Source organism: Hydra vulgaris, chromosome 06 (genome assembly GCF_038396675.1).
Source record: "Hydra vulgaris chromosome 06, alternate assembly HydraT2T_AEP".
Lineage (NCBI taxonomy): Eukaryota > Metazoa > Cnidaria > Hydrozoa > Anthoathecata > Hydridae > Hydra > Hydra vulgaris.
Genome location: NC_088925.1, coordinates 28,194,728 through 28,210,000, shown reverse-complemented (window position 1 = coordinate 28,210,000; position 15,273 = coordinate 28,194,728). Strand labels below are relative to the sequence as shown.

General features: G+C 27.1%; 1 protein-coding gene across 3 annotated transcripts in view; it reads left to right on the top strand.

Moving 5' to 3' along the window:
• LOC105844441 (uncharacterized) overlaps nt 1-15,273 on the top strand; it is a 55,217-nt gene that overhangs the window by 27,562 nt on the left and 12,382 nt on the right. For all 3 annotated transcript variants that reach the window (XM_065799787.1, XM_065799786.1, XM_065799785.1), the window contains 3 exons: nt 3,767-3,834; nt 5,696-5,778; nt 14,139-14,195. In XM_065799787.1, coding sequence (XP_065655859.1) covers nt 3,767-3,834; nt 5,696-5,778; nt 14,139-14,195 — 208 coding nt within the window. The remainder of the gene's footprint in view (nt 1-3,766; nt 3,835-5,695; nt 5,779-14,138; nt 14,196-15,273) is intronic.

The window sequence follows — 15,273 nt, the reverse complement described above, 5'->3', positions numbered from 1 at the left end:
TATATATATATATATATATATATATATATATATATATATATATATATATATATATATATATATATATATATATATATATATATATATATATAGAGGGTAAACTACCCAGTGGTTGACACCCTTTCCAGTCTTCGACATTTTGTCACTAAAAAATAGGCTCAGCAAACACTAGCTGAAGTAAAGTGTCAAAATAGAATCTGAAATGATCACCTATCTTTTCTTTATATATGAAGGAAGTTTGGCTATCGTAAACATAAAAATAAACACATCCGATGATTTGGAGCTAAAAAAGTTCCGTAAATACCCTTAACTCTAAGGAATAATTTTCATAACTGTTTCCAGATATCCACAAGAAACGCATGACAAATGAAATTTTTTTGAAATTTTTTTTTCAAGCTGACACGGAAATAGATGAGATAAAAAAGTTTTATTATTGTTATTACTTTATTGTATAATAAGGGTTCTGAGCCACATATTTTATGTAATTATGGTCAGAGATTTATGTTTGAAACAAACACTTCTATAAGTTATTGAATTTTATTCCAGTCTTTGACAAGACCGCATCCTAGTCATCGGTGGAAAATTTATTTTTTTTGTTTGGTAGGGTTTTTAAAGATTTACTATAAAAAGATATTATTTTTTGGATTGTTACGATTGTTAAACACCAATTTCCTATGGACTTTTTAAGGTTCGTAAAGTTTGGAATTATTTATGTTTTGTAAAGTTCTGTTTGTACAATCGTTAACAATTGCAGTTGCAATCGTTAAATTGTTGATCAAATGATTTAGAAAAATACAAACATTAATTTATTTGAGAATTCCTTGGTTCGGAATTAATCTCCAAAGGATTAACAGTGTTGCAGTTCGAAACACTGTTAATAAATATATATTATATCAATCTTATCTTTATTTTAATCTGTCTCGACTTTGTTTCCTACTCTGTGTTTTGACATTAAAACTAATTAAATTAAAAGTAAAATAAAGTTAAGATGTCTCCTAAAATAAGCAGCTGATCCAGAATGGTATCTAGATCCTGATATACTCAGGATGATATTGACAATGTAATTGAAGAAGTTAAGAGGTAAATTGGACATTTTTAATGTCCTATTGGTTAACTAATTCTATAATCAGTTTTTACTGTAGTCAAAACCATGCTATAACTTTTTGTATATTTTCTGTAAAACTTTCTGTATATTTTTTAGTAAAAGGAAGTCTCTTTCAAAAGCTGCCAAATTTTACAACATTCCTTGGATTACTCTGCATGATAATATTAGTAGCAAAGCCTCAATTGTCAAAAAGATGGGTTCGAACACATTCTTGACTGGTGAAGAGGAACAAGTGCTGGTAAATTATATATTAAGAGCCCAAAAGTGTGCTTTGCCTGTCACGAAAGATACCGATTTATCCCTTGTTTTTTTTGTTTATATCTCATGAAAGAGATAAACAGAAATCGACCTTTTAATTAGGGCGAGCTGGGACTTTAGTGCTTGGGGAAAAATGGTTAGTTATTAAATACTATTGTGTCAAAAACTACAATTATAATTGTCGTTTTGTTTCTTGGAATTTGTTTCAACTTCTAGTTTTGAAATTGATCTGTTATATATAATTATTTATATATATGTACATATATCTATAAGCTATACTGACTTATAATTTTATTTTATTTCATTAGGTATTCACTCTTCATGAAGAGACACCCAAATATAGTCACGCGCACCAGCAAATCTTTGAGCGCAGCAAGAATGAATGTTAGCAAGCAAGTAGTGCCGCAAGGGTTTGCAGACATAAGAGCATACTTGGCAGAAAATGATATTCTTGGCATAGCAAAAGAGGCAAGCAGGAATTTTAATATAGATGAATTGGGTTTTCAATTTTCAACAAGAAATAAGAAAGTTTTGGCAGAGAAAGGCTCTAAAAACGTCTACTATGCAACATCAACAAATGCAAAAGAAAGTGTTACAGTGCTTGGTAAGTTTAGCCTATCTATTAAATTCCTTGTTAATATTTCTCTTATTATACTTACAGTCAAGAATAATGTTTTGACATATGTCTATTAATATCTTTGCTATGCCTAATTATTAGATTAAAATACTGGACATTAAATTGCATTCAACTAGATGCTTATTCTAAAGTTCGGGCTACATTTTGGTCTATTCCTGATGAATGTGCATGAGGCATTACCAGAAACGCTTGCTGCTATCAGAAAAAGCGAGTCTGGCTATATAAAAAATGAGCTTTTATATGAATATTTAGCTAATGCTTTTGACAGATCGCTTATTGACAACAATATACTAATACCAGTCGTTATCTTGTCAGACAAACATGATTCAAGAATGAATTATCATCTTGTGAAACAAATACATCTTATCTTGCTTCCTCCAAATACTACTCATTTCCTCCAACATCTCGATGTTGGGATATTTGCCCCATTAAAACAAGCATGGGACTTGTGTATTAAAGAATAAAGAGCAAAGAACAATAATATGTACGTTACTAAGGAAGCATATGCTCCTTTCTCTTTATTGTTCTACTATGAGCAAAGACAATATGCAGATAGAATATCAACAAGCCCTGTAGAGAAAAGAAGCCATGTAGAAGGTAATATTTATATTTCTTTTAAATTTTATTGAAATAGCATAGCTTATATTAAGTTGCATGTATTCTGTAAATGTTTACACTGACACTCCAATTTAATATTGGTTTCTTGATTTTCAATTTCTTCTTTGTTTAGGCATGACCAAGGAATCATTCTTACCTCCTCATGCCTTAACTCCATCAACATCGTTTTCTAAATTAACAGCTATAAGTAAAGCCTTACTGTATCATAGATGGTTTCCATTGCCAAAGAAGACTGTTCTTAAAGTTAGGACAGTAGCTCAAGAACTCCATGCAACATCTGTCTTGATAACACCTCAAGTAGTTTCTTTGTTAGGGGATATCTGACAATAAAATAAAGATACTTTTGCCGCCAAAGAAAGTCGCAAACAAGTACGATTGACAAATGCAGAAAAGAAAAAAAAAATGCCTACGGCTGTTGTTAAAAGAAAATTAAGCTGTGATGCTAAGAAAACCACAAAATCAAAGCAGAAAAATAATGTATTATTATTTAAATTGTAATCATTTATCTTATGCTGTAAAATATAAAGTACAGACTTTTAAATCTTTTCTTTAAAGTATTTTTACGTCGTAAACTATAAAAAGAATACTTTTTCGTTTTGCAACGTATCATTTAAACACCTGTGTTTGAAGAAGTACTTAAATTTTTAAAGATTTTTAATAAGTGTCAAATACTGGGAAAAAATAACATGGAATTTAGGATGGTGAAAAAAAATGTCAAACACAGAGTGGTTTACCCTATATATATTTGTTAATAAGTATGTTAATTTTTTCTGCAAAAATAATATATATTTGTATAATTATTATATATAATATATATATATATATATATATATATATATATATATATATATATATATATATATATATGTATATATATGTATATATATATATATATATATATATATATATATATGTATGTGATATATATATAAAAAATGAGATTTAGACAATGTTTATTAACAGTTTACAATCAGCAAAAAACTTTATTAAATATATAATAGTTATACAAATTTTATTCTTAGTTTTTATGTTTATATTATTAAACTGATAATTTTTATTTCTATATTTATGGTATTTTGGTATCTTTTAAAGTTTTTTTAAATTTTTAATTTGATCATAGTTATATTCTTCATTATGTTTTATCTAAGGAATCTTCGATACTTTCATCAAGAGCTTGAAATGTTAAAGCTGAGCGAAAAAATGATAAATCAAAAAGGTTTGCATATATATATATATATATATATATATATATATATATATATATATATATATGTATATATATATATGAATTTTGAAATATTCTATTTTAAATAAGGGAAACAAGGGATAACATAAAGTTATAATCCTAATATACATTTGCATGCATACATACATGTATATATATGTATGTATGTGTGTGTATATATATATATATATATATATATATATATATATATATATATATATATATATATATATATATATATATGTATGTATGTATATACATATATACATATATATATATATATATATATATATATATATATATATATATATATATATATATATATATATGTATATGTATATACATACATATATATATAAAGCCTTTTTTTAGTGTAATGAGATCATTCTGTAAGGGACAGATTTCAGTTTTTTCAATCCATATGGTGATTATTTATATTGTCATATATTATGCTATATATTCAAGGATGGTGATTGTATACTATTCTTTTTTGTGTTAATGGGTAGTTGTAAAATGGGTAGTGAAAAATCTATCGCAAGATTCTGCTACAAAAAAGTGGGGTACATGTCCCAGCCCCCCACCATCTGCGCATTCATTGGCATTACAGAAATTCCAAAAAATTCAGAGCTCCTGCTAGTCTGGAAGGTAGTGAAAAATCATTGCAATATTCTACTTCAAAAAAGTGGTGACCATCCCCCATTATCCATATATTTGTAGTGGAAATCCATATATTTGTAGATCAAAATCTCTGTTTTATTTTCTGAAACATTAATGAATATAAAATGTTGTTTTTTTTAATATCATCAAGGCCACTTGTGCTTCTTGAGCATTAAAAACAGGTATTCGAAAAACAAAAATGTAAAAAATTAATAATAATTTTTTACATTTCTGATCATTCCATAGAATTTGTAACCCCTAAAAATAGCCAGATACAGTTTTTACAAATAAAAAGATCAAATGTTTTTAAAGTATTATGATTTGAAACCTTTAAATAAACATTGTGATTCTGAAATTGCGAAATTAGCCTGGCTATAATCTGCTAAAAGTAAAATGGTCTTAAAATCTTATTTTATTACATACTCTCAACTGTATAAAAATCAGCAAAATCTAAGATATATGATGATATTTTTTAAAATTTCTTGGTCAATTGAAATGGAATTACCCATCAGCAATATATTTAATTCAATAAGTTTTTAGTTCCATGATAAGTAATAAGTCTAGTATCTTCTAAATTCAATAATTTTTGTGGTAACCTTTTATTTATAAATGTTTTTGTATTACATAATAATTAAGTTTTGCCTACTCATTAGTTAAAAAAAGGTAAACACAATATGTATAAATATGCATAAATATCTAAATATGCATAGAAGGGGTCACATCTATTTATAAATGACTCTTTAGAATTGATAATCCAATTAACAAGGCTAGTTTACAAAATATTTTAAGGTCTTATCAGAAGACTTTTTAGGAATTTTTTTATGTAATGTGATCTTGTGAAGAGAGGTGATAGTATAAACCCTAAGATGTAGGAGTATAAATCCTTGAATGTTTGGTGTCTTTATCTCTGTTTATCTGAAAAGCTTTTTGAACGCAAAAATACAATGCTGCATTCATCAATTACTATTATTATTTTTTTGCAACAGAAAATTAATTAGTCCAGCAACTGGCTGGATGTGAAAATCTTTTACTCGCCTCCAGTTTAAGTAAATGTTTTTATCAAGAAATTGATAAAAACATTAAAACTAGAGGTGTTTATCATTTTAAGCTTTAAAGATAATCACTTTTTCTAATATTTCTGCAGCTATTTTTTCAAAGTCATTTTATACTATTTTTTCTTTTCAATTTATTTCAGATAATGATGAACTGCGTCAGAAAATATTAGTTGAAGAAGAAAATAACTTTAAATTGTCTAATCAAGTTCAAGAAGTCATCATGGTAACTTAAATGTTTTTTTCAGTAATACATACGTGAACTAACTAAATTGGAAGTACATGAAAGGTGTGTCACTATATTGATTGAGGGTTTGGGTTAGGGCAGCAATTATTTTGTTCATTATTTTTTGTTTTTTGTTTGTTTTCTGAAAAATTAAAGTACTTATTTAAGAATTAGGCGCACAAAATATATTAGGAAATTATGTGCTTGGATGCATATTATCCATTGTGTGTGTGTATATATATATATATATATATATATATATATATATATATATATATATATATATATATATATATATATATATGTATATATATATATATATATATATATATATATATATATATATATATGTATATATATATATATATATATATATATATATATATATATATATATATATATATATATATATATATATATATATATATATACATCACCAAATTTCTATCAAATGCTTTGACTTGACAAAAGAAGGTCTTCAATGAAAAAATAAATCTTTGGTAACAAAGATAGTAGCTAAGTGTGAGACACATAAGACAACGTGTAGGACACAAGGCGTGTAGAAGTTCTTCAAATTATGAAATTCTATTTTTCATTATTATTGAGTTTTAATATGAATCAATGATAAAAGGAAATATATTTTGTAACTTTTATATTCAAATTTAGACTTTGTAGCGAATGTGAATCAATGATAAAAGGATATATATTTTATAACCTCGATAAAAGGATATTTTATAACCTTGATAAAAGAATATATATTTTATAACTTTGATAAATAGATATATATTTTATAACCTCAATAAAGAAAATTTTATAACCTTGATAAAAGAATATATATTCTATAAAATTAATAAAAGGATGTATATTTTATAACTTTGACAAAAGGATATATATTTTATAACCTAGATAAAACGATATATATTTTATAACCTTGATAAAAGGATATATATTTTATAACCTTGATAAATAGATATATATTTTATAACCTTGATAAAAGGTTATTTTATAACCTTGATAAAAGAATATATATTTTATAACCTTGATAAAAAGATGTATATTTTATAACCTTGATAAAAGGATATATATTTTATAACCTTGGTTAAAGATATATATTTTATAACCTTGATAAAAGGATATATATTTTATAACCTCAATAAAAGGATATTTTATAACCTTGATAAAAGAATATATATTTAAAACCTTGATAAAAGGATGTATATTTTATGACCTCGATAAAAGGATATATATTTTATAATCTTGATAAAAGGATATATATTTTATGATCTCAATAAAAGGGTATATATTTTATAACTTATGGAATTAGGGCATCTATAGAATCTTTTTGAGCAGTTCCAAGCTCTGAAAGAACTACAGTACTGATCTTGAGGATACCTTGATGCTCTTGTACCCTTTGGTTTTTATAGATTGATAGTGACCAGCGAATATTAATCATTGTCTATTAACAAAACAAATACTTATCACAACCAGTGTCAACAATGAGTTTCCTGAATCCATGGAAATCACCATTGTGAAATGAAGTTGATGGAATGATTAAAACCTTAACAAAGGTTTAGTGTTTTTTGATCTTTAAAAGTTGATAAAGTACAATGCAAACATGCTTTATTATACAAAGATAGTTTCACTGTCAGATTAAAAAGACATTTTAAAAGATCAAAAATTTAGATATGCCTAAAGTTTTCCATATGATGTAGTTATAATAAGAGCTGTTGGTGATTCTGTTATGGAAAAATTTGGAAACGTTTTCTTCTTCTGAATATCAACTTTGTTCTGCACATGCAGTGTCTTAATAATCCTAATGATGAAGATATTGAAAATAGTTTCAATGTTTTTAATGAGGATGATGATAATGATGATGTTGTTGATGATGATAATGATGATGTTGTTGATGATGATAATGATGATGATGATGACAATGATGATAATGATGAGGAGGAGGAGGAGGAGGAGGAAGAGGAAAGTGAAATTAATGATCATAGGAGGAGGAGGAAAGTGAAATTAGCTCCTTATCTTGTTACTGAGCTTCATGTTCTGGGTAAAGTTAGAAAAATAGTTGTAACTTTTAAACTATCTTTTTTGAGAATAGATAGTTTAGTTTTATCTCGGAAGCCAGATACTGTTCTTTTCTAATTTTTGGGTGCTGATTCCAAAAATACCATCAGTTTCTTTCTATCAGGTCAGGTTTCTCTGATATCCATACCACTTTTTTGACATTTAAACACATTTTCAATAATACGAAATCCAGAAAATGACCCCAGGATCTTACGAATATACAGTTTCCTTGTAATGAGTATATTCCTTATCAAATTATCTTAATCCAAACTAATGCTAATAAAAAAAAACAGATTCTATGATAATTTTATGTTTGGAGAGGAAAATACAACCAACCAAAAATACAATGTTGAAAAAAAAAAACCAATTATGATGTTGCATACATATGCAATATAAATGTATATATGTCATTAGTGTTAAATTTCATATTACTTGTATTAATTGTGTATACACTGTATTTATTGCACTAATCTATTTCAAAATCTATTTCAAAGTTTGTTATAGAACAAATATAGTAATTAAAAATATCTTGTGTGCACTTGAATTGGTACAGCTTAGAAATCTTTGAAAAAAGTTTTGAAAATCCACAAAGAAGTAATTTGAATCATTTCAAAGTAATCAAACAATTGTTATTAGTTTGTTATCATTGTTATATACTAATTAACCATGAGCTCCAGAAGATGTGTAAACAACCCAGACTTGTTTTGCTTTATTTGTGGACTTTTTACTCCTGTAGGACATCACAAAACTATGGCATCTTTGATAAAGATTGCAATTTTCATTATTTTGGATGCCCCATTGGTGATCAAGACAAAAATGGACCCAACCTGCTGTAGTAACTGTTCTTTGGTGCTGGCATTGTGGTTCAATGGTAGGAAAAAGCATCTGACATGTGTGCTTATAGTATGGCGTAAACAACAAAAACTTGTGAATAAATTCCATTTTTGCATGAGAAAAATTACTAGACTGAGCTTTAAAACGAGAAACAAAACAGATTATCCCACTGAAGCATCTGCTATAAAACCAGTTCCGCATAGTTCTGAGTTGCCAGTTCCCATGCCACCTGTAGACAAGCAAATTATAGCACCTTCAGAAGAAGGGGGAATCAGAACAAGAAAATCCTTCATCTGATACTGAATACCTGCTTGAAGAATGTATGTTTGTGCCTCATCTACTCAATCAGCAAGGTTTAAATGATTTGGTAAGGGACTTATATCTGTACAAAGACAAGGTATAACTGTTAGCATCAAGAATTAAATAATGGAATTTGGTTGCTGGTGATGTGCAAATTACATTCTTTTGTAGCAGATGTTCTGAACTGTCAGGCTGTTTTCAGAAGTTAATCAGCTGTGTTTTTCAGATCTTGAAAGACTTTTTTCACTTTTTGATGTTGAACATAACCATGATGATTGGTGTCTATTTATTGATTCCAGTAAGCATAGTCTAAAGGTCATGCTATTGCATAATGGAAATACATATCCAAGCATTCCAGTTGCACACTCAGTACACTTGAAAGAATCCTACGAAAACATGGCTATACTGCTGAATGCAGTTACATATGATTGGTGCAAATGGAAAATATCTGGTGATCTTAAAGTAATTGGTTTACTGTTAGGCATGCAGAGTAGCTTCACAAAATACATTTGTTTTTTATATTTTTGGGACAGCAGTGCAACACAGGAGCACTAATTGTAAAAGAACTGGCCCCTGTGTTAAAAATTTACTCTTAGACAACACAGTATTAAATCTAACCTGCTGGTTAATCAAGGAAGCATTCTCCTTCTACCACTTCATATAAAACTAGGACTCATAAAAAATTTTGTCAAAACCATGGATCCAGAAAGCAATGGGTTCAAATATGTGCATCAAAGTTTTCCTGCTCTAAGTTACACCAAAGTAAATGAGGGAATATTTGTTGGCCCACAAGTTTGAGTTCTCCTAAATGGCACAGAGTTTCCTAATAAATTAAATGTTAAAGTGCAATAAGCATGGAATGCTTTTTAAGATATCTGCAAAAATTTTCTAGGATCACATAAAGCTGACAACTTTGAAGATAAAGTTGGAGAATTGCTGAGTGCATATCAAGATCTAGGATGCTAGGATGTCTTTAAAAGTACATTTCTTGCATAGCCATCTGGATTTTTTTCCAGAGAATCTTGGTGCGGTTTCAGACAAGCATGGAGAACATTTTCACCAAGACATTGGCACTATAGAGAAGCACTGCCAGGGATGATGGGACCCCGGAATGATGGGTGACTACTGTTTGATGCTTAAGAGGGAATGTGAAACCCCGCACAGAAGAAAATTGAAGAAAACACACTTTTATTGAGATATTTAGTTTCATATCAGCAAACAAAAAATATGAAGCAATCAATGGACATTGGATGAACTGCATTTATTTTTCACAAAGGTTAGTGTACTATGTAGGCCTCATGGTAAACAAAATTACAATAATAGGATTGGATGTTTTTCTGAATTGATCTATTCACTGTATTAAAGTTATAAAATGGATAGTCTGTTAGAAAAAAAATGTATAAAAACATAATTTATTTTTGTTTCTTTTATATATGTTATTCATTATATATGGGGCAGTCAGCCTTAAATGGTATCATATGAGGTGTCAGCTATCTAGAAATCCAGACCTGATACAGAAAAACTACTTTAATTTTCAGAATCTGCACCCAGAACTTAGTTATTATCACTTATAGCAGCCAAAAATACCCAGTAATTTTTTTTTTGTAAACTAGTGCAATTAATAAAGAACTCAATGTTTAAGCTATTTAGAAAGTATCTTAAGAATGCTTTAGTTAAAGAATATATTAAAGAAGTTAAAAAAAAAAAAGAAGCAATAAAGATGTCATTGGTTTTTTTAAATTTTTTAGATAATCAACAATCTCTTAAAAGTTATTTGGGCGTAAAATTCTAAAAAACAATGATAAATTTAATTTGAAATAAATAATTTTTTTGTAATTTTGTTAAACTTTTTAATATTTTTACTGGTAATGTAGAATTTAAGATGTTAAAATCCATTTAAATTTTACTTAGAAAAGGTGTTAATATTTCTTTATGAAATAAAATGATGTAATTTACGACAGCTTTAAAAAGAAGTAATAATAACATTTAAAAAAACATACTTTATCATTAAATCAGTATGTATCTCTGTTAAACATTTGATAAGGTTTTCAATATTTTTAATAATTATTATTGCATGTTGACTTATTGCTTGTGTTTTAATATTTATTTTGAAAATAATTTTAGTAATAAAATTTGTTATTATCAATTAACCTGTTTTTTTCCTCCTAATTGAACTCTTAAAGGGATCCCAAAGTGCCAAGACAACTTGTGTTTATTTTAAAGAGAAAGATAAAAAAAAATTGTTTGGATTTTTTTAAGTAAAACAAAACAATAAATGTATTCCAACGAAAACAGACTTTGTTGTTTTACTCAAAGCTTGCCGTCTCCAGAGAAGCAATTCTCTTGGAGTCTTTAAAATATATGCCGCAATCTACAGACTTTATAATTTATTCAAGCGCGTTTAATTCCAAAGAGTTTTAGTTAATGATGTCATTGTAGAATTTTTTTTTTGAATCAATATTATTTGATATTGTTTTATTTGTTTATTAAAATCGTATAACTTTCCTATAAATTTTATAGGAAGCTAAACATAAGAATATTTTTTTATAGAGCTCAAGAACCAAATAAAATTAAGATTTTTATATCACACTCTTAAAATAAATATATTAAAAAGTTGTTGATTACCTTATTATATATTCTGAATCTTTTTTTCTTTTTATATAAATAATGTGAACTTTATTTTAGTTTATCTAAGCCGTTTATTGCTATGACGTTTTTGTTCTCCTATCGAAATGACATTTAAAAAATTTTTAATTAATAAATAATTTTGGTAAACGACATCATTTATTAGAGATAATGGCGGAAATCTTCAATTTATAGTTATAAAATATTATTAAGTATGTCAATTTAGTGAAAATTGATAAACTTTGATGATTTGCATATAAATATTAAGGTAATTTTGTATTTTGCATTTGGAATTTGATAACTAAACAATTAAAATGTCAGCAACTTCATACCGATTCAAAGCCTCTTAAAAAAAAGACAAAAAAAACCTGTATGGATAAAACAAACGAAACAGTTGAAAATCATATCAGCTATGAAAATTTGAATTTAGATATTGCTAAAACGTCAAAGTTAAGCCATTTAAGTGTTGGCGCTGAACAATGGTGTAAGTATGGATATTGTAAAACTATGCCACTTGAAAAAGAATGTCTTTGTAGCATTGAAATAAAGGTAATATTGCCTCAGGTATTGCAAATTAAGTAACATTCTTTAAAATATAAACTGATGTGTGCAGTATTAACTATAGTAATAATAACAAACATTAACTTTTTTGTACATCATGGCTATGTAAAGTAAAAAAAAGTTTTTTTTTTAAAAATCATCAATGCATAACAGAGCATGAAACAGAGAGCTTTTTATTAATTAAAGCAATAAATGTTTTATTGCAATGATTCAAGACAGATGGCGATTAAATTTGTTATTGTGTTGAAGTGCGCATTAAAAAGCATTATATTTAATATTTCCTAATTTATATGTTGTATTTGGCAAGTATTTTCCATTTCTCTTATCAAAAAACTAGCAAAATTTAAAATGAAAGGTTTTTCGTTAAACGATTTCGATTTCAAAATTGACTCGATAATACTACACTTTTTTTGCAATCTTTAACAGTAATTATTTAACTTTAAAAGTAAGATAAAACCAGCTATCTCGCTTGATTAAATAAGTATTTAGAGAATATATGTAACCCGATGAAAAGTTTAGCAAATAAGGGGTCGTTCATAATGTACGTACGCCTGAATTTTAACTCTTCTTCTCCCCCCCCCCCCTCCCCTCGTTCCACATTTTGCTAGAGTTTTTTTGAGTACCCTCCATCTACCTAAAACTATCTACGCTCTTAACCTACCTACCTAACATTTTATGAAATTTTTTTTACATTAGTGTCTCCATACTTTTATAATTGACCCCCTGCCCTCCACCTCATATACGCTCTTTGCAGACCCCCTCTCCCACACCCAAGCATACATACTTTATGAATAATTCCTAAATGTTGTTAATTAAACTTTTATAAGGTTAAAAAATACAAAATAATTTTTTTAACAGAATCTTTATACGGATAATAATAATTTAATAACAATAAATATAACATAAAATTAATTTACAGCAATAAACAAGCTTAAAATGTCTGAAATATTTTATTATTTTTAATGCGAATTTCGTAAAAATAACAAAAAAATAATAATTTAAAATAACTAAAAAAATTCTATAGTAATTTATGATTAAAAAAAAAAACTTTTATATAATGATAAGTAACTAAACAAATTCTTTAATAATCCATAATAGAAAAAAAAATTTATAATTTGCTAACAAAAAAATTTTTTAAGATTTCTTATCAAAATTCTACAATGACGTCATTTACTAAAACTCTTTGGAGTTAAACGTGCTTGTATAAACTATAAAGTCTGTATATTGCGGCGTATATTTTAAAGACTCCGAGAGAATTGCTACTGTGGAGACAGCAAGCTTTGGGTAAAGCAACAAAGTTTTTTTCAGTAGTATGCATTTATTATTTTATTTTACTTTAAAAAAATTCTGCCGAAACATTTTTTTTTTTATCATTCCCTTTAAAATAAACACAACTTGTCTTGGCACTTTAGCATCCCTTTAAAACATTTAAATTTATCAATTTATAAATATTCAAGGTTGGTTAGAATACTGAAAAATATAAAGTTACTTAGTTTTTTACTATAAAAATCTCATATTTATAAATTGTTAAAGAGAGTGCTTATTTATGCGTAAGGTGTTTATAAGTCATATTCTAAAAAGAAAATTTTTTTTTTTCATTATCTTATATATAGAATAATTATGCAATAATTATAAGTATATAATATATAAGATATAAGATAAATGCAATTTATCCAATAACTATGCAATAATTTTTTTCAACTCAGCATAAGTTTCAACAGCATAAATGTTAATTTTATGTGCAATAAGTTTTTGATTTGCTGTAATTATAATTCCGCAATACATTAAATAAATATTGGTTATTAAATTTGGTATTTGGTTATCAAGTCTGCCCTTGAGTTCAAAGTACTTTTTGATATAAATCTTGTTTAGGACTCATCATGTTTGCAGATAACCATTATACCCTATACTAATGCCATGTGCCATGAAGTACACAGTTTTACGATGATGGTGTTTTTGTTTTATTTTAGGTAGCAGAAGAATTAAGAAAAGAAAATGAAGACTTATGGAAACATATCTCTATAAAAGTATAGTTTATTGCATCAAGTGTTCTTTTATGTTCATTCATGGAAACTTCATTTGATGATTTTTTTGGGGAAATTATGTTGTTATGTTTTGTTTTTTGTTTGTGTAAAGTTTTGGTTTTTGTTGTTGTATCAGTATCCAAGTCTTTCGAATTAAATCAAGTTGGTAGTTTCCAATAAAAAAATTTTGGTTTTAAATATCAGGTGGACACTGAAAAATCTGGTCAACTTTAAATTGAGATTTCTCTAAAATCACAAATGCTTTTTATTTATTTTATTTTTTTATTTAAACATTACTTCCTTTTCTTTAATTGTTTTGATAAACTTTTGTTTACAAATCAATGATTTGCAAAATGTTTCTGAAACAAATTGAGGTGCATAAAAGAGTTGTAAATTTTTTTTGCAAAAATCCATCGACTTCATATGGCTTGATTGCTAAAAATGCAAATGTCCCAAAATCTACAGTCATAAATATTATAAATAAGTTTAAGACCGCTCATAGTTTCAAAAGAAAACCTGGAAATGGAAGAAAGAAAACTTTTCATACATCCAAAAAGGTAAAGTCGATTCTCAGTTCAATAGCAAGAAATCAGAATCAGCCACAGCAAGATTTAGCAAGAAAATTCAAGACTTCACGTAACAAAAAAACTTAACAATGCTTGAATTAAAGCATTTTTTAAGAAAAGTACACCTAAAAGAAGTTTAAATGGTGAAATTAAAGGAATTTGACGCGTAAAGAAGTTGGTTAAAATAATGGTGAATAAAAGTATGTGCATAATTGAAGACGGCTGAAATTGAATCAAACGCCTTTTGGAAGTCAATATATATAATATCTGTTATCAGATGATATATCAAGTGCAATACTCCAATCCCTGGTAGACTCTAAAAGATTAGTACACATAGAATGTTTATTGAGGAAATTATGCTGGCTAGAAGATATTATGTTATAATTATTTAGATACTCAACAATATGTGAGTTGATAATTTTTTCCATGATTTGACAACAAGTACAAGTTAAAGAGATGGGTCTATAGTTGCTAGGATCAGATGTAGCTCCGTTTTTGAAAGTTGGGGAGATGAA